This window comes from Pelophylax lessonae, assembly GCF_965119305.1.
Source record: "Pelophylax lessonae genome assembly, chromosome: 1".
Lineage (NCBI taxonomy): Eukaryota > Metazoa > Chordata > Amphibia > Anura > Ranidae > Pelophylax > Pelophylax lessonae.
The window spans coordinates 563017150-563037626 of NC_138768.1; the positions used below are offsets into that span (position 1 = coordinate 563017150).

General features: G+C 44.5%; 1 protein-coding gene across 1 annotated transcript in view; it reads right to left on the reverse strand.

Moving 5' to 3' along the window:
• The window catches only part of PTPN13 (protein tyrosine phosphatase non-receptor type 13), a 541021-nt gene that overhangs the window by 57584 nt on the left and 462960 nt on the right, over positions 1–20477 (reverse strand). Inside the window, exons 37-40 of the mRNA XM_082263089.1 lie at positions 19290–19351; positions 12349–12504; positions 4797–4941; positions 2953–3108 (exon numbers count right to left, since the gene is read on the reverse strand). Coding sequence (XP_082119215.1) covers positions 2953–3108; positions 4797–4941; positions 12349–12504; positions 19290–19351 — 519 coding nt within the window. The remainder of the gene's footprint in view (positions 1–2952; positions 3109–4796; positions 4942–12348; positions 12505–19289; positions 19352–20477) is intronic.

The following is a 20477-nucleotide window of genomic DNA, read 5'->3' on the forward strand; positions in this document are numbered from 1 at the left end:
TCTGAAATAAAGCAGACTGCATCTTGTTGAGCTTGAATGAAAAATTACAAAAATAATAAAATAAAATAATTACCTGGTTTAGTTCCAAAAAGAATTTACAGGAAATACAGGCTCCCGCCCCTGCTTGTTCCTTGGGGAGCCAGCGCGTGTGACCGGTGGCTCCGATGGCCGCTGGCCACTCGCAATCTCCCGCAGTAGAGGGAGAAAGATAGATGGCTGATGTAAAAACAGCCGTCTGTCATTCTCCCTTAGATTATCACAGAGGCTATGCGATCCTGCTATATAGGATCGCATGTCTCTGTGATGACCTCACAAGCCACGCCCCCTGACAGTCAGAATCACGCCCCTAGGGACACACTTAACCCCTTGATCACCAGTAAAGTTAACCCCTTCCCCGCCAGTGTCATTTTTACAGTAACAGTGCATATTTATAGCACTGATTACTGTAGTAATGTCACTGGTACTCCCAAAAGTGTCAAAAATGTCAGTTAGGGGTCCGATCTGTCCGCCGCAATGTCGCAGTCCTGCAAAATCGCAGATCACCGCCATTACTAGTAAAAAAAAAAAATAAAATGACAAATCTTTCCCGTAGTTAGTAAACGTAATAACTTTTGAGCAAACCAATCAAAATACGCTTTTTGCGATTTTTTTTTGCCAAAAATATGTAGCAGAAAAATTAGCCTAAAATGTTAAAAAAAAAAAAATATTTTTACATTTCTTTTTCAAAATTGACGCTCTTTTTTTGTTTATAGCGCAAAAAATAAAAATCACACAGGTGATCAAACACCACCAAAAGAAAGCTCTGTTTATGGGAAAAAAAAGGACGTCAATTTAATTTGGGTACAGCGTCGCACGACCGCGCAATTGTCCGTTAAATTCACGCAGTGCCGAATCGCAAAATAGGGCCTGGTCATTGAGCAGCCAAATCCTCTGGGGCTAAAGTGGGTAAACTCATTGGTTTTAATATAGATCTGTGCTATAATAGGCTGATGTGCACTCCATGACTATATCCCTACAAAAGCATTGAAATACCACATACTGGTTTAATCAGTGTCATACAGCAGTCTCTTGTTCTTATATTTGCTTGTGGATATAGTTCTTTATAATTCTTGACTAATTTGGTTTTCTGTTTGAGTTCATCTGTATGTACTTGGTGTTAGAATGTTTTTTTTGTTGACTTGCCAATTTAGTAATTTTTGGAAATGTTTTATGCGTATGTTTTTCCCCTTTTACTTTTCATCTTTTATTTTTAGCCCTTAATTATTATTATTATTATTTTTTATTGGAGACTTATTTTAACTGGTAGAAGACATTTTGTACTAAAGTTCATTCCATTCCTTAGATTATCACAGAGGCTATGCGATCCTGCTATATAGGATCGCATGTCTCTGTGATGACCTCACAAGCCACGCCCCCTGACAGTCAGAATCACGCCCCTAGGGACACACTTAACCCCTTGATCACCAGTAAAGTTAACCCCTTCCCCGCCAGTGTCATTTTTACAGTAACAGTGCATATTTATAGCACTGATTACTGTAGTAATGTCACTGGTACTCCCAAAAGTGTCAAAAATGTCAGTTAGGGGTCCGATCTGTCCGCCGCAATGTCGCAGTCCTGCAAAATCGCAGATCACCGCCATTACTAGTAAAAAAAATAAATAAAATGACAAATCTTTCCCGTAGTTAGTAAACGTAATAACTTTTGAGCAAACCAATCAAAATACGCTTTTTGCGATTTTTTTTTTGCCAAAAATATGTAGCAGAAAAATGAGCCTAAAATGTTAAAAAAAAAAAATATTTTTACATTTCTTTTTCAAAATTGACGCTCTTTTTTTGTTTATAGCGCAAAAAATAAAAATCACACAGGTGATCAAACACCACCAAAAGAAAGCTCTGTTTATGGGAAAAAAAGGACGTCAATTTAATTTGGGTACAGCGTCGCACGACCGCGCAATTGTCCGTTAAATTCACGCAGTGCCGAATCGCAAAATAGGGCCTGGTCATTGAGCAGCCAAATCCTCTGGGGCTAAAGTGGGTAAACTCATTGGTTTTAATAGAGATCTGTGCTATAATAGGCTGATGTGCACTCCATGACTATATCCCTACAAAAGCATTGAAATACCACATACTGGTTTAATCAGTGTCATACAGCAGTCTCTTGTTCTTATATTTGCTTGTGGATATAGTTCTTTATAATTCTTGACTAATTTGGTTTTCTGTTTGAGTTCATCTGTATGTACTTGGTGTTAGAATGTTTTTTTTGTTGACTTGCCAATTTAGTAATTTTTGGAAATGTTTTATGCGTATGTTTTTCCCCTTTTACTTTTCATCTTTTATTTTTAGCCCTTAATTATTATTATTATTATTTTTTATTGGAGACTTATTTTAACTGGTAGAAGACATTTTGTACTAAAGTTCATTCCATAAATATTTTATACATGTGAAAAGTCATCTGATCTAAGTTCATGTTACTTCTGTAGGCCTCCTTATGGTACTCAGGGTTAAGGGGTTAGTTTACCTTTCCAGAAAAAAATGAGGAACTGAACACCTTACGCCCCTTGTTCAACCCCCATTGTCACTTTGGGTAAGGAGCTGTCAGTGCCCACACAGTCGGTGTAGCGATCTGAGTGTTTTAATGCTTTGCTCTTTTTCCCCTTCTTTCTGTAGGGCTTCCAGGAAGGAACAGAGGGATTGTGAGTAGTGTGCCAGCTTGTGACTGCTTTGACCAATCAGAATAACTCTGATCCATCCCAGAAGCCCTACAGAAAAAAGACAGAGGGGGGGGGGGGATTTCAAATCTGTGGACTGCTGCACGGGCACCAAAAGTTTATCACCCACGGAGGCAAGTACAGCAGAAACGGGGGGTCTGTAGAGAGTGTAGTTTTTTTCTGAAAAGGTGGAGCTTACACTTTAATCTAGTTTCTATTTACAATAACAAGCGAAGGACAAGTACCTGGGAAGTGTTCCTCTGAAAGTGCATTCTGGCGATTCAGCTGTAAAAGGTTCTGTGTTTGCTCATGAACAACATCAAGCAGAGACTGAATGACATCATTCTGATCCTCATCATCATCCTCATAGTTCTGGTTGTCTTTTACATGCATTTCAGGGTCTAAAAAAGCACAACTTTTATCAGCCAAGCAAGGAAACATGCATCTCTCCTTCAGAATATACAAATATTAAGTAATAAACGTTACAAGAACTTCATACACGCTCAATGAATACATCCATATCACTCTTCTATTTCCTATCTCTTTTCGATTAAAGACGTATTTTTAACCCCTAAAATATTAATTATACCTATGGAATATGCAATCACATATTATTATGGATATACACAGCGGAAGAGACAAGGGAGGAAGTGCAGTCTTTACAATTTGCAATCTCCAATAGTATATCTAATGAAAGCAGCAAAGTACCTAGCATTCAGTGAGTGCTCCCTCCAGTTCCAGTTGGCATTCTGGTTTCTACTACTATTTTAGCTTTCTGCTGTGGCCAAGTGCAATTTCTCTGAGACAAGGTCAACTTTTGCCTGCTTCTTCCTAAGCAGCCAACTAGTGTGTCTGCTTCACGCAATCTGCCCTCAGCCATAGTCAAAAAGACAAAAATAGTGGAGGGAACATGCATCATCTGAAACCAGAGAAAACCCTTACCAAATTACATATTTAGGCACTAGACAGCATCCTGATTAGTCAGTTTTGATGAAGGCACATCACAAAGATTTGATATGTTTAATCCAAAAGGAATGACATTTATAGCAATGTAATCATGGTGTATAGAGCACCAGGCCCCTCCACCCCGCTTATAAGACAATCATCAGGGTGCAGCTGCCATTCATCTAATGGAAGTTGCTTTCATGTCATGCACAAAGCTGCAGAAACATATTCCCTAGGGAGACAGCAATAATGCTATGAAATCCCACTTAGTCTGTGATGAAGTAACATCACGGGAAAACGTGAGTGGCGCTGGCGACTTGAGGTCCTAGGATGAAGTGACCTCACCAAGGAGCATAAGAATGATTGCTGTTGGAGCAACCTCTATTTTTGTAATATTTTGTTGGCTGTATTGTGACATTTTGAAAGAACGCAAGATGATAATATAGTATATATATTTTTTTTCTATATTCTGACAAAACCTTTGAGGATTGGCCAGATTCCTGATGAGGTTTTCCCAGATGTAGGACAAAGTTTGTAATATATACAGTGAAATTACAGAATACATAATGTTTTCTCTGATAGAGGCTGAGATACTTAGATGTACAGTGCTATTTTACCAGATACAGGATGACATTTTGCTGAACAATGCAGAATTATGTTTCACTGAAATTTTGAATTAGGTTTTAGCAGATGTAGGATAAAGGATGGGATGATGCACTGAACTGGGCACTGCAGTACAAGCCATAACTGGATATTTCGCTCAAGTGCCTTTCAGGACAGCGCTATCCATGACAAGTAGGACTAAACCAACCCGACAATAGGGTACATTTGAAAACTTTTTTAAAAGTTTGCGACTACACTTCACACTTAGTATGTTTAGCCAAGAAACAAGAGGTGGTTAAAATACATTTAGAGGATATCATTTTAGATAATTATTTATTACTTTCTATAGGTAACAATGCTTTTTGAAGATACAATTAATATTTTATAACTTGCAAATAGAAACAAATTCATGCTATAATAAAACACTACCATTATTAGGGAAAAAAACATAACTTGACTAAATATTTTAGTCGGAAAATGCTATACGTTTACTCTAAATTACATGAATACACAATTAAGTGTTCTAAACATATACACTTACCAAGGTTTCCATTACACTTGTCAAAATCAGATGTATCCTTTGGCATAAATTCACGAGAAACTTTGATCTGTAGCGGCCCCTTGGCATTTCGAAGACAGGACACTGCTTTACTATGTGTAGCACCCTGCATATTCTCTCCATTTACCTGTGGAGAGCACAACTCATTAATAACCAGAATTCTATGGCTCATTCCTACCCCACTGGTGTGCACGTGGGAACTATACAAATGTCCCCAGCACTCAGACCTGCCAGCCAGCAAAGGAAGCCTAATTTAAAACGTTTATGCAAGAAATTTAGGGTCTATCGCTGTGCTCCTTCTGAAACTCCTAGCTTTTTGGCTTGGTCTGACTCCAATAGATCTGAGTCACTGACCTAAACAATCAAGCAGTAAATGAAAATGAAAAAAAAGAGTTAGAATTTCTTATCTGCATACATGTTCCAGGTCAGTGACTCAAAATACTGAAGCCAAAGCAACAACATGGCAGCCAGGAAAATAGGACTTAGAAAATGATTTTCTTGGAGTACATTACAGGACACAGGATATTAGTCATAGACCATGGGTTTTGCAGCTACCGTCAGGTATTTGACAATGACAAACAAAGCGGTAAGGACATTTTGTAAAATTATCCTGCGCAGCAGTCAGAAATTATGATATCCTGCAAGAACAATGTGACAAACGCATCCTAATCTGTGTATGCAAACACAAAAATATATTGGTTCCACAAACCGGACAAAATCAATGGCGCACTGTAATAACTAAAATGTTTGAAATCAACAGTCTTCAGTACAGTTAAGGGGATGGTGGCAGTCAGTCACCTGGGAGTGCATTGCACCGAGTTTTGTATACCTTGGACTCTTTTTTTAGCTTAATACACTGCTCACAAAAATTAAAGGAACACTTTTTAATCAGAGTATAGCAACAAGGCAGTTCAACTCCTGGGATATTGATCTGCTCAGTTAAGTAGAAGAGGGGGTTGTTAATCAGTTTCAACTTTGGTGTTAATAAAATTAACAACAGGTTCACAGGCTCATTGGACAACAATGAGAAGACCTCCAAAACAGGAATAGTTTTATAGGTGGAGGCCACTAACATTTTTTTCCCTACTAATCTTTTCTGTTTTTTACTAGTTTTGCATTTGGCTAGGGTCAGTGTCACTACTGGTAGCATGAGGCTATACCTGGACCCTATAGAGGTTGCACAGGCAGTCCAACTCCCCCAGGATGGCACATCAATACGTGCCATTGCCGGAAGGTTTGCTGTGTCTCCAAGCACAGTCTCAAGAGCATGGAGGAGATTCCAGGAGACAGGGAGTTACTCTAGCAGAGCTGTACAGGGCCGTGGAAGGTCCTTAACCCTCGAACAGGACAAGTATCTGCTCCTTTGTGCAAGGGGGAACAGGATGAGCACTGCCAGAGCGCTACAAATGACCTCCAGCAGGCCACTTTTGAATGTCTCTGACCAAGCAATCAGAAGCAGACTTCATGAGGGTGGCCAGAGGGCTCGACGTTCTCTAGTGGCCCCTGTGCTCACTGCCTGGTACTGTGGAGCTGCATTGGCATTTGCCATTGAACACCATAATTGGCAGGTCTGCCAATGGCGCTCTGTGCTTTTCACAGATGAGAGCAGGTTCACATATGACAGTCGTGAAAGGGTCTGGAGAAGCCGTGGAGAACGTTATGCTGCCTGTTACATCGTTCAGCATGACGGGGTTTGGTGGTGGGTCAGTAATGGTCTGGGGAGGCATATCCATGGAGGGATGCACAGACCTCTACAGGCTAGACAATGGCACCCTGACTGCCATTAAGTATCAGGATGAAATCCTTGGACCCATTGTCAGATCCTACACTGATGCCATGGGCCCTGGGTTCCTCCTGGTGCACGACAATGCCCGGCCTTGTGGTGAGAGTATGCAGCCAGTTCCTGGAGAATTAAGAATTTGATACCACTGAATGGCCCCCACGCTCACCTGACCTAAATCCAATAGAACACCTCTAGGACATTATCGTTCGGTCCATCCGACACCAACCAGGCTGTTCCTGGAGAATGAAGGAATTGATACCGTTAAATGGCCCCCATGCTTGTCTGACCTAAATCCAATAGAATACCTCTGAGACATTGTTTTGGTCCATCTGAAGCCGCCAGGTTGCACCTCAGTCTGTTTAGAAACTCAGTAATGCCCTGGTCCAGATCTGGGAGGAAATACCCTTGGACACCATCTGTCTTCACATTAGAAGTATGCCCCGACGTTGTCAGGCATGCATACAAGCATGTGGAGCCATTTAAACTACTGAGTACCATTTTGAGTTGCTGCAATAAAATTTCAGCAAAATGAACTAGCCTGCTGCATCATTTTTTTACCCTGATTTTTGGGGTGACTTTGAATTCAGCCCTCTGTAGGTTGATCATTTTAATTTCCAACAAACTATTCCTCCCAGCAAGCCTTGGTTTAGTAGCAAGCAACAGAGAGAAAATGATAACAAAAAGAGGGGAAGATTTGTGTCCTGTAATGGACTGCACTCTGCATTTAGCTCTACTCTTGGTACAACAGTACAAGGTACAGTTAGCCACAAGGTGCTCTACAGATCCAAGGTGTGAGGTGTAAGGTGAATTCTTGGACTGATAGAACCTCTTGGCAGGCGCATGCACAGCTTCTGGCAAAGCACACATGTAGTTTCGGAGCCTCAGCTTTTTTGGGTCCTTGCTCAGCTTCCGCCACTGACTTTAGCAAGGGGACACTGCTATCTGACACTCCGCCACCCTGAGCACCATATGGGCAAGATAGGCAGGGGCAGCCCTCTCCCTCTTCTCCTCTGGACTTGCAGCCTCCCATGCTGGAGCACTTTCTTACTCGTCCTGCATTCCTGGCCTTAAGTACACAGGGCTGCCCCCTGATCCAAAGGACCTGCAAACAGCCATTGTGATTGAAGAGAGTGCCTCACAAAAACCTCAATCACATTCAGCAGCTCAATGTTTAACGGTTGCATGATCTCTGATCCCCATGCTAAAACATGATCTCTGATCCCCATGCTAAAACAGGTTGTTGGCGTTTGAACAAATATCTCCTTCAAATTGACACTGTCAGAGAGCAACTAATCCAGAACTTGACAGAGTTCTTTAAGATTAATAGGGGCTCAGTGCAAAGTCCCTCTACATTATGGGAGGCACATAAAGCTTACACTCGAGGTCAATGTATCTCTGCTGGGACCTGATTTAAGAGAGATATGAAGCAGGCTAAAGCCTCCCTGCTAAGTCCTAAGACCTAAAGCAGTAGCTACTCTGTGCTCCCTCAATGACTATTTGGAAGTTACTTTACTTTGAGACCAAATTTATTTTTCTTCCACCTACTGGCTGAACAAAATGCGCCCCCCCCCCCAAACTATATTTGTATACCCAGCTTTATTCTAATCTTTTGAGGCTAAACAGATTTTATTAGGTTCCCTTCATTCGCTAGCAGCTAACTTTTTCTATTGCTCCATTTTTGTGAACTTTAAAAAATATGCACCTTAATTTGCATGGATTTGAACTATTTATTAATATGAACTCTTTTTTTCTGAGCACTCTCAACATGGTTAAACATGCCTAAATGCAGGATTTTTAGGTACTGCCGCATGCAAGCAGCAGCGTGAATAGCAATCCTGACCTCAGCGGGTTCCAAATTTCCTGCTTCCATTTTCATGCATCACAATGAACATTAGCAGAAGACAGAACGCAGAGGAACACATAGGGGTCTATTTATGAAGCATAAGTGTCGGTTCACACTGTTCCGACTTGTCAGGCGACTTGGTCGCCTGACAAGTAGCAGACCATGCTGTGCAATTGGAATCGTTCTAATAGGAGCGACTCAAGTCGCGCCAACTTAGAAAAAGGTTCCTGCACTACTTCGGGGCGACATCAGAGCGACTTGCATTGACTTCCATTATGTGAAGTTGTTGCAAGCAGCGCCGAAGTCGCGGTGCACGGGCGACAGCATAACTCGCCGTGTCGCCCTAGTGTGAACCGACACTTAGACAAATGTTACAAGCATTTGTCCAGGCTGCACAAATTTCCATTCATTATTTTACTAATACAGTAAAACCTTGGATTGCGAGCATAATTGGTTCCGGAAACATGCTTGTAATCCAAAGCACTCTTATATCAAAGCGAATTTCCCCATAAGAAATAATGGAAACTCAGATGATTCGTTCCACAACCATTTATTCATAAATCTTTCAGTTTATAGTCTATATACAAAGATTATAGCAATGTGATAACCATAAAGTGTCCATTCACAAAGGGCAGCCTCCACAAGGGGATTAGAAGCAAAATCCAGCAGGAGCTACAGAGTATAGAAGAGAAGAGAGGCGCCTCCAAGTGTAACAATATGGTTACATTTTATAAAGTTACAACATTTAGCAACTCACATGGTTGATGATAAAGAGGCAGATCTAAGTATGCACTCATCCAGGGTAAAGCTGTGCACAGTCATAGACCATCTTCCGCTCAGCCGGCTCTCACCGCTGTCAGTCTGCAATCGTGACCGAGAAGACTTCCCTGCAGTAAAGCGATCTGAAAACGAGGCTTGAAGCACCCATGGAGCAAAGTGTGGAAGGGGTGACATAGATGGCAGTGTGGAGGATGGTCTATGTGGACAGCTTTACCCCAGATGTACCGGTTTTAAACATCAACCATGTGAGTTGCTAAATATTGTACCTTCATTAAATGTAACCATATTGCTACACTTAGCGATGCCTCCATTTAATACTCGGTTGTGACATGATGCAATACTTGTATATCAAGACATCGCTTGTATATCAAGTCAAAAATTTGCTTGTCTTGCTCTCAAACCAAGGTTTTACTGTACTATTATGCCTAGGATTGTCAGCGCCATCTAGTGGCCAAACTGTGGTATATTTTTCCCAAATACCTCAAATCAGAAAATCTACTGCATTTTAGCTACTAGTTGGAGCCGACAATCATAACAAATAATAGTATTAGAGAAAATACAGGGGAAATTTGTGCAGTATGGACAAATGCTTGCAAATGTTTTATAAATAAACCCCATAATCTCATCATAAAAGCTGCCACACTCTACCATTTCTATTGCAAAAATATACTGATATAAACACAGCAAGAAGACCAAATATGCAAAGACAAACAATGCAGAAGGAAGTTCAAAAGCTATATGTAGTTATAGTTTACTATATGTAAACGATATGTAGGTCTACGTCGCTGGACATAGCAGAGCCGCAGTAGCAGCACAGTGAGCGGTCTTAAAATGGTTAATAAAGTGTTTAAACATGAAAGTGAATAAATTGTGTTGTGATATAACCAAGTCCATTGGTGAAATTTAAAAAGTCCTTGAAAACGAGTGAGTGAAAAGACTGCGAATTCCACACAAATGAGCAGTGTAACACTTGTGGCTTCCCGCGTGTAGTTGCACTCACCAGATGGATCTCCCCATTCAAGGGGTAGCCTGCAATCTCAATATCAATAACTGCTTGTGGATAACCCCAGGGATGCCTCTGTAACTATCGTATAATGTAGGCAGACTGGTTGGTGAGTTGAGCAGGGAATTTTTCTGTTTTTTTCTGGCATGCGTTACCTTTTCATGTGCTCCTTGCTGAGAAGGCCAGTTATAGGTGAGGCAGGGGCCATTTGGTTTATTATTGATGTATACTGGTGACGGGACACAGTGGATGCCTTTGCTGCCATTGTGCCTGTGCCTTTAAGGAGGGTTGGGCTACCTCCAGGCCCACCTTTTTAACCATTTGAATGCATGTGCTTCCACTGTGGAGATTTACAGGAGATAGGACTGCAGGTAATACAGGGTGCCATAAAGTAGCAGTGCAGCTTACGCATGTGTTTACAAATGTGTGCCAACTAAACCCTGTTTTAACGCACACTGTTAGACAGGTTAATTTGGTTGGTAAGCAGAATGAGCAGAGCTGGGAATTTTTCTGGTTTTGTCTTCCACACAAACGAGCGGTGTCTGTGTAACACTTGTGCTCCCCCCTGTGTAGTTGCACTCACCAGATAAATCTCCCCATTCAAGGGGTAGCTCACAATCTCAATATCAATAACTGCTTGTGGATATTCCCATGGATGCCTCTGGAACGATCATGCTTTGCCTCAGTGGTAACATGATAAAGTAATAGGAGCGTCCATAGTGTGAACACTGTTAACCAAAATTTATCAAAAAAGGTATATATTGCACTTACGTCAGGCTAAAATGAATCACGGTTCGTAGGTATACAAAACCAGAAAGTCTGAAGCTCCCTGCGCTCCACAGACCAGATGTGACGTAATAACGCTCTAGCTCCGTTCGTCACTCAAGAAGTCTTAAGAAGTGGCCGCTTCTGATGACGTCTTGAGTGACGAAACGTGTAAGACGGAGCTAGAGCGTCATTACGTCACATCAGGTCTGTGGAGCGCAGGGAGCTCTGGACTTCCTGGTTTTGTACAAATACAAACGCTGATTCATTTTAGCCTGATGTAAGTGCAATATATACCTTTTTAATAGATTTTGGTTAACGGTATTCACACTATGGAGGCTCCTATTCCTTTTACATGTTACCACTGAGGCAAAGCACGATAAAGTTACAGGGGCATCCATGGGGATATCCACAAGCAGCCATTGATATGAAGATTGTTGGCTACCCCTTGAATGGGGAGATCCATCTGGTGAGTACAACTACACAGGGGGGAGCATGAGTGTTACACGGACACCTCTCGTTTGTGTGGACTTTGAAGTCTTTTCATTCACTCGTTTTCAAGGACTTTTTCGATTTCACCAATGGACTTTATGTTATGGAACACAATGTATTCACTTTAATGTTTAAACACTTTATTAAGGCTATGCATGTTTGATATATACAATTTTTCTGATTTTACTATGATGGTTTATGGCACATTAATTGTTTTTCAGTATTATACATTTGTTGCATATCATTAGCAGCGCCATACTCACTCCCCCTTTTTTACTCAAAACGTAGGTGTTGTCATTAGCTACTTGCAAACACTTTGCCTCAAAGGATGCTTAGTGTGCAAAATTGATGTCAAATATTAAAAAAGTGGTCAAAGTATAAACAGAACAAATCGTGTATATATTCTTGTTCAATTTATTGAAAACAGGCATAGAAAACATGTCTTTCCAATTAAATGATGCAGAGCAAAATAATGCAAATCTGAAGCTAGGATTGACAAAGGCAATTGACAGGAAGCACTTAAGTCAAACCTCACGTAGTTTTGTGCAGTAAGATCCCAGCATTCTGAAAAGAGCAACAATAAAAGTGAACTCTGGTCATGCACTAGCGATAGGGTCCATAGCACACAATAGGTGCTGTGCTGGAGACAGTGAACTGCTTAATGCTAAAAAAACTGGAAGAAAAGGAGGATCGGGGGAGTTTTCCTATAAGCTGGAAATTTTTTTAAGCTGCAGAAAATCCAACAATATGTTTTATATTATAACAGCTGCTCTAGGCCATCAGAAATTTATAGCAATAGGAGGGTCTTCAGAAACAGAACATCTAAAGAGATAAAAATTGAAAAGCAACCAGACTCGAGAAAGGTTACCTTAAGCAATCTGTCTCCAACCTGTAAGTTCCCCTCTCTGTCAGCTACACCCCCAGGACTGATGGATTTCACAAATATACCATATTCGCCTCCTACCAGGGAAAATCCCAATTCTCCAGAGGCAGGCTTTTCCAAAACAACATGAACTATGCCAGCCTTTAGGGACACAAAGAAAAAAAAGGCAGATTTAGATAAAGCTATTTAATGTGCAGTTGAAGAAAGGTTTAACTTGATATTGGTCCTCCCTTTTGCTATAACTGACATGGCTTATATTGGACAACCTGACCCATACATACCCTGTGGCACTATGTAAATGGAGAGGTGCTAGAAACATTTTATCCCTGATAATCACTACTCCTTTCAAGAACAAAAAAAAATGAAATATTAAATAAAGTAACATGTTGAGGTTTGCTATCTGGTAACATGAAAACTAATCTGGAAAGATCTATATTCATTATATTTAGAGCATTAACATAGCAGAAAACTTAACGGGCAGTTCTCCAGGGTTTTTAAACCAAATTTTGAAGGCTAACACAGAGAAAAGCAATAAAGGTAATTACATAAAGTTGGCCTGTATTTCATGTTACTATTAAGAAAATGTTGATATTCAATTACTGTGTAAGGGCTCATTTACACATAGCGCAGGTCCACACTTGATTAACGCCAGTCACCACTAGGACACATTGAAAAACGGAATTTTTGTAAAATCTTACCTGTAAAATTCCTTTCTCTGAGTCCTCCGACAGTCGCCGCCTCTTCATATTCGTCACATATGGGGTATTAGACTTTGCTCCGAAGGAGTAGCTAGGCAACAGAATATGTTAACATTAAAGCTTTTAACATATCCCACCCTCAAGGGGTGGTCCCCTCAGTCAATACCCTCCTACTTCCTGCAACCATATCTCAGTTTTAGTGGAATAGCAGTAGAGTATACAACCAAACCCCAAAAGAGGGGCGGGGGCGGCGACTGTCGGAGGACTCAGAGAAAGGAATTTTACAAAAATTCAGTTTTCTCTTACGTCCTCCGACAGTCGCCGCCTCTTCATATTCGTCACATATGGGGACGTCCCAAAGCAGTGCAAACATGAGGGGTGGGAAACGCATCCGCGCCGAAAAGGCAACACAGTCTCCGCATCAAAGAAAGGAACCTTACCAAAGGAAGGAAACCAGCTGGGCAACAGAAAAAAACAAGTGCTCAACAGGAGCAACAACCCAGGAAAAGACAAAAAACCAAGGGATATAAAAACTTATCCCAACAGCCAGAGGTCCCTAACAAGGGACCCTAGGGAACTGCCGCACTAAGAACCTTGCGGCCAAAGGAAGCATCCGCCGATGCCTGGACATCTACTTTGTAGAATCTTGTGAACGTGTGTACGGTTCGACCAGGTCGCCGCCTTACACACCTGGGCTACAGAAGCCCCATGACGACAGGCCCAAGACGTACTCAAAGATCTAGTAGAGTGCGCCTTCACAGGCACAGGGGGAACCTTCCCCTGCAAAGCATAGGCCTGTTCAATGGTCTGCCTGATCCATTTGGCGATGGTAGAGGCCGAAGCCGCCATGCCCTTCCGAGGACCCTCTGGAAGAACAAACAAGGAGTCCGTCTTTCGAAAAGACTCAGTCGATTTAAGGTAAACCCTTATCGCCCGAACAACATCCAGAGAATGCAATCTCACCTCCTTTGGATGTTTAGGCTTCGCGCACAGCGAAGGTAAGACAATATCCTCATTAAGATGGAATTCCGAAACTCGTTTCGGAAGAAAAGAAGGATTAGGTCGTAAGACCACCTTATCCAAATGAACAACCAGGTACGGAGACTTGCAGGACAAAGCTGCCATCTCCGACACTCTGCGAGCCGAAGTGATCGCCACCAAAAAGGCGACCTTTTTGGACAACATAGACAACGAGATCTCCCTGATCTGTTCAAAAGGAGCACGTTGCAACACAGACAGAACGAGATTCAAGTCCCAAGGGGGCAAAGGATCCCTCCTAGGAGGAACCAGATGCCGCACACCCTGAACAAAAGTGCCAACCAAGGAGTTGGAAGCCACGGGACGTTGAAACAGAACGGCCAGTGCAGACACCTGACCCTTTATCGTAGCCAGCGCCAAACGCTGATCAACACCCGTTTGAAGAAAAGACAGCACACGGGAAACCGAGTACGTGCGGGGTGAAAACCCCCTGGACTCACACCAGGCAAAATAGGCCTTCCAAGTACGGTAATAAACCTTCCCCGAGGAAGACTTCCTCGCGTTGATCAAAGGATGAATGACCTCTGGAGAGAGACCCCTCTCCTTCAGGACCTCGGTCTCAACAGCCAGGCCGTCAAAGCCAGCGACTGTAAAGCAGGATGGTATATCGGTCCTTGAGACAGTAGATCGTCTCGAAGAGGCCGACGCCACGGAGCGTCGACCGCCAGATTCACGAGGTCTGCGTACCAGGACCGGCGAGGCCAGTCCGGTGCCACAAGAATCACCGTGCTGCGTTCCGAGTGTAACCTGCGAAGGAACCTGGACAGCAACTGAATCGGTGGAAACGCGTACATCAGCCTGTACTGATGCCACGGGGCCACTAACGCGTCCGACGCGTCTGCCCGAGGGTCGCGCGTCCTTGCCACGAACCTTTTCACCTTGTTGTTGAGACGAGACGCGAACAGGTCCACATCTGGAAGACCCCACTTCGCGCACAACATCCGGAAGACAGCCGGGTGGATAGACCATTCCCCCTGATCCAGGGTCTGGCGACTCAGATAGTCCGCCTGCCAATTCTCCACTCCCGGAATGTGAACCGCCGTTATCGCCGGGACATGAGTCTCGGCCCAAGACAGAATGTCGGCCACTTCTCGAGCCGCTCGGGCACTCCTGGTGCCCCCTTGGTGGTTGATGTAGGCCACCGCCGTGGCATTGTCCGTCTGCACCCGAACCGGGCAGCCCTGCAGCCGGTCCGTCCAGCGATGAAGACAGAGCTTTATCGCACGCAATTCCAGAATGTTGATCGGAAGGGAAGACTCCCCCTCTGACCAAGTTCCCTGGGCGGACAGAACGCCCAGAACACCACCCCAGCCCGACAGGCTGGCATCCGTGGTGATCACCGTCCACGAGACAGGACGAAACGACTTGCCCCCGGACACCATCGGGGACTGGAGCCACCACAGAAGGTTTCTTCTGGTGCGATGACTCAACGAGATTTGAAGATCCAGAGATTGAGGTCGCCCGTCCCACCTGGACAGGATCTCCGCTTGGAGACCCCGCGTGTGAAACTGGGCGAAGGGAATCGCCTCGAAAGCCGAGACCATCAATCCCAGACATCTCATGCACGTCCGCAGAGACGAGTGCGAAACGTCCCTGAGGGACCTGACCTCCTCCTGAAGAGTTCTGAGTTTGTCTTCCGGCAGGAAGACCTTCGTCTGCACAGAGTCCAGAATCATTCCCAGGTAGGGAAGACGAACCGACGGACTCAGTGTCGACTTTGGAAAATTTATCGTCCAACCAAACTCCTGCAGAGTTTGCATCGTGACAGACAGGTCCTTCTCCAGACCCTGGCTGGTCGCAGACCGAACCAGAATGTCGTCCAGATACCCCAGGACAGAAATGCCCTGGGCCCTCAGTAATGCCAGAACCGGTGCAAGCACCTTGGTGAAGACCCGCGGAGCCGAGGCGAGACCAAAAGGCAACGCCACGAACTGGTAGTGATCCTCCGCAATGGCAAATCCAAGGAACCTCTGGTGACCCTCGAAAATGGGGATGTGAAGATACGCATCCTTCAAATCGATGGAGGCCATGAATTCCCCCGGAACCAGGGCAGCCACCACCGACCGCAGGGATTCCATGCGGAACTTGCGAACCCGCACAGAGTGGTTCAGAGCCTTCAAGTCCAGAATCGGACGAACCTTGCCCTCCTTTCTGGGCACGGTGAACAGATTGGAATAAAACCCCCGAAATCTGTCCCGATGAGGCACCGGAACCACCACTCCCTGAGCCCTCAGGTCCCGCACCGCCAGGTGCAGGTCCCGCAAACGCTCTGGAGACAGTTGAAGATTTGAGGGAAAAAATCTGCTCTCCGGCCGAGAGAGAAACTCGATCTTGTAACCAGACCGAACGATCTCCTGAACCCACCTGTCCCGCACACGGGCCAACCAGGGTTGAAGAAAACCGAGCAAGCGCCCCCCCACCCCAAAACTGGGTGAGGGCGCCCCTTCAGGCCGAACTGTTATGGGCTGCAGATCCGGATTGGCCGGACTTCTGTTTCCCAGACCAGGGCTTCTTCTGAGAGCCTTGACCTTTGAACGGCTTGCCCTTGTAGTGCGGCCGAAAGGCACGAAAGGACCCCTGAGGGGGCCGAAAATTAGCATGCTTCTTCCCAGAAGCCCCCTTAGCCTTGGGGAAATGGGGCAAGAGAGTGCTCTTACCCCCGGTGATCCCCTTAATCAACACATCCAAGGACTCCCCAAAAAGGCGAGACCCATCATAAGGTAGATTGGCTAAGGTCTTACGCGAAGATTGGTCCACCGACCAACATTTTAACCAAACCAGGCGGCGAGACAACACCGCCACGCTGTGCACACGTGCAGCCAATGGAACCAGGTCCAGGTCCGCATCACACAGATACATGACACCCTGGTGGATTTGATCCACCATATCCAGGGTCGCCGGCGAGGCCGAGTCGGCCACTAGGACGCGCCTAAGCATCTGCGTCCAACTTGCGATCGCCTGGGCCGCCATGAGAGAGGCAAACAGAGCTTTAAGCATAGAACCCGTAACAGAATAAGTATGACGGGCAAGAGACTCCAATCTCCTATCCGTGGCATCACGGAACACAGGGGAATCCTCTGCAGGAATCGCAGTGGCCTTGTTCAAAACCGCAATTGCGTGATCCACTGGGGGAGGTACACACCACCTTTCATCAGTGGAAGGCGAGAAAGGATAACGCAGCTTGAACCTACTTGGTACAGCAAAAGGTTTGCGCAGATTGCGCCATTGTTCCTTAACAGCGCGCTGAAAATCATCATTGCAGGGAAAAACCTGCGGTGTCCTGCGTTTTCTCTGCGTCCCATAAGCCGCCAAGGCAGCGGGGGGACACACTTCATCCTGCAAACGCAATGTTTGCTTTATGGAAGCTATCAATTCATCCATGATTGCAAGCTCTTCAGGCGAGCCAGGGGGAGAATTATCAACCCCCTCAACTTCAGCCTCCACTTCGGACCCCACTAGATCTAGGGAGGAGCGGGACCCCGATAAGGAGGCCCCCGCCATAACAACCCCATCCCCTTCACCCTCAGAATCAGAGGAAAGAGCAATTCTGGGTCTTTTAGTAGATTGAGCAGCCACCAGCATCTGCACCTGAGCAGCAAGGCCAGCCACAATAGTGGCTAAATCCCCCCCTGGGGGGGAAACAGCGGTCCCCTGGCTTTCCACCAAGGCGGTAGGAAATTTGCCCTCCTGAGAATCCATTGCCCCTGTAATACCAGACAATAAAGGGTTAACTGCCCCTTTAAGCAAGCACGGCAAGCGCAGCCCACCGCACCACACTCAAGCACAATGAGACCCCCACAGGGAATATGCAAACTGAACACAGGCAATGGATAGCAAGAACAGAAGGATAAAACCTGAGGAGACCCTCGCCGCTGCCTCGATCGATGTTCCTGGAAAGAGGAAGTGATGCTGCCAGGGCGCTCTATGAAAGCCTATGGAGGCTACAAGAAAATGGCCGCCATGCATGTAAAACATGCGGCCGGAGCGAGTGTAGGCAAAATGGCGCCGTTTGGCGCCGAAAACGCCGCTCCACAGTGTAGTAATTCACACATGTCATCCATGTATAAGAACACATGTCAGATCGCCGCAGCGATCGCTGTAAATGCCCAAACATGCCAAAAAAACATGCCCCACAGCACACAGCTTTTCACACTGACCAGACTGACACACACAGTGTCACACAGCTCCCCCCCCCCCCCTTGCAGCCCACAGCATGCAGCCGAGAGATAGGGAGACAAGCAGTGTGAATAGAGGCAGGTTACACAGTCCCAGACTGACACCCCCCCAGACAGACAGGTCCCCACATAGATACACTTACCTCTTAATGGCGTGGGGGACCCGCACAGGCGAACAAGCCGCTGCACATGAGGCAGGGAGAGTCGCAATTCAAGACGCACAAAATGGGGGTTAAGAAACCGCACAGCGTCCAGTGAGGTAGCCACCTCACCAATCATCCCTGCACCGAACAGGGATGGGTCGTTCACTGTGCCAGGAGCGTTACCTGGCTGAACGCTCGATGGCAGGCTGGGAAGCCACTGACCCACGACCTGCGACCAGGGGGATCAGCCCGAGACCCAGCCCGCATGATCCTCTTCATCAGAAGAACTAACGCTGACAAAAATAACAGCTAAGTAAAGGTAGAGAGAAAACTCAAACAAAATCTCAAAAAGAAGAAAGAGTCTGGGGCAGAAAGCCCCAGCACAGGAAAAGCCAGCCACTCCTGACAAGCTAGACATTAAAACTGGGATATGGTTGCAGGAAGTAGGAGGGTATTGACTGAGGGGACCACCCCTTGAGGGTGGGATATGTTAAAAGCTTTAATGTTAACATATTCTGTTGCCTAGCTACTCCTTCGGAGCAAAGTCTAATACCCCATATGTGACGAATATGAAGAGGCGGCGACTGTCGGAGGACGTAAGAGAAACAATTGTTTTTTATGTGCGCCATTTGCATTGCAATGCAGCCCTGAGGTGTGATGCAGCGAGCTGCAGTAAATTCCAGACATGTATTTTACCTCAGGTAAGCACCGCATGTCGCCGCACAGCAGTACAAAGTACAAAGTACTGCGCTGCTGTGAAGAGACATGAATGAAGAATCAGTTTGTGCACTTCAAATAAAGTTTGTAGCATTTGACTTGTAAATTTTTGTGTATTAACAAGAAATCAACTAAAATCAAATAGAAATTGTTACCTCTGGAGAATATACATCTGAATTATCTTCTATCCGCCTGAATCGTTCCCCTGTAGGATAGCCTATAGTCAATAAGGAAACAAAGGATATACATATTACTTCAATTGATTTTTATTGAAGTTTTAAGGCACATTAGGAAACATTACATACATCTGGTTTTGTACTTCACATATAATATTAAGTGGTTAGCAACATAAATGATATTCAAAAGTATCAACAGCTTTTGAAGAATAAGTAAATGTGGTTTGTATCATCTAAATTTTCCAGATATGTATGCAAGCGCATTATAAAATCTTTGGAACATGTTGATAGCGAAGGTATAGCCATTATCTGGATATCGAGATATAATAGCTCAGATACATGCAAGAAAAATGAATCACAGTCAATGAAAATGACAGCAATCTGCTATCTTATCAACGGCACCTAAAGACTCACTTATAAGTGCAGCAAACATACCGCAGATAATGTTATCGCATCAAACAAGTTGGCATCTGAAATGCCTAAAAATGAAATGCAAGCTTGTAGAGATAATACTAGGAAAAAAAAAAAGGTAGGGTAGTGAAAGATCTGAAGAAAGTCTACAGAAAGGAAGAAAGAAAGAATATACATATTATAACCCAATACAATATTATAGAATTATATAAACACAACTGCAGACAGTTTACGGTTAAAGCCCGACTCTGGGGCAAATACAAAAATTATCCCTTGCCTGCACTAAAAGGATTATTTACTCATTTATGTTTATGTATGAGATTTATCTGATCCTCCACTACTCCCCACAGCATCATGCTCCACTAGTGTAGGGTCCTGATGTCATCAAGACCAGAACAGGGTCTATAGCCCTGCAATGGGCAATAGGATGTGGAGGCACAATCCACAGCCGGATCATGGGAGATACCCATCTGCCAGAGGAGGAGAGGATCAGGTAAAACAGTTTCTCCTTTCCCCTTGGCAAATTAACCCTTGCAGTGCGGGCAAAGCCCCAGTAAAGGGGATCATTTGGTATTTTCCCAGAGCTGGTCTTTAATAGTTTTCTAGTATCCCAATATCTTAATTTCTTAAAATCTTAACCATTGGAAGGGCTCTGCCTCTTAATCTGTACCTCATGTGACAGACAATTTTTCTATTTGTAATATGCATGCTACAGTGCTATCACATGGGAGTCCAGTATGTAGCTTAAACAGGGTT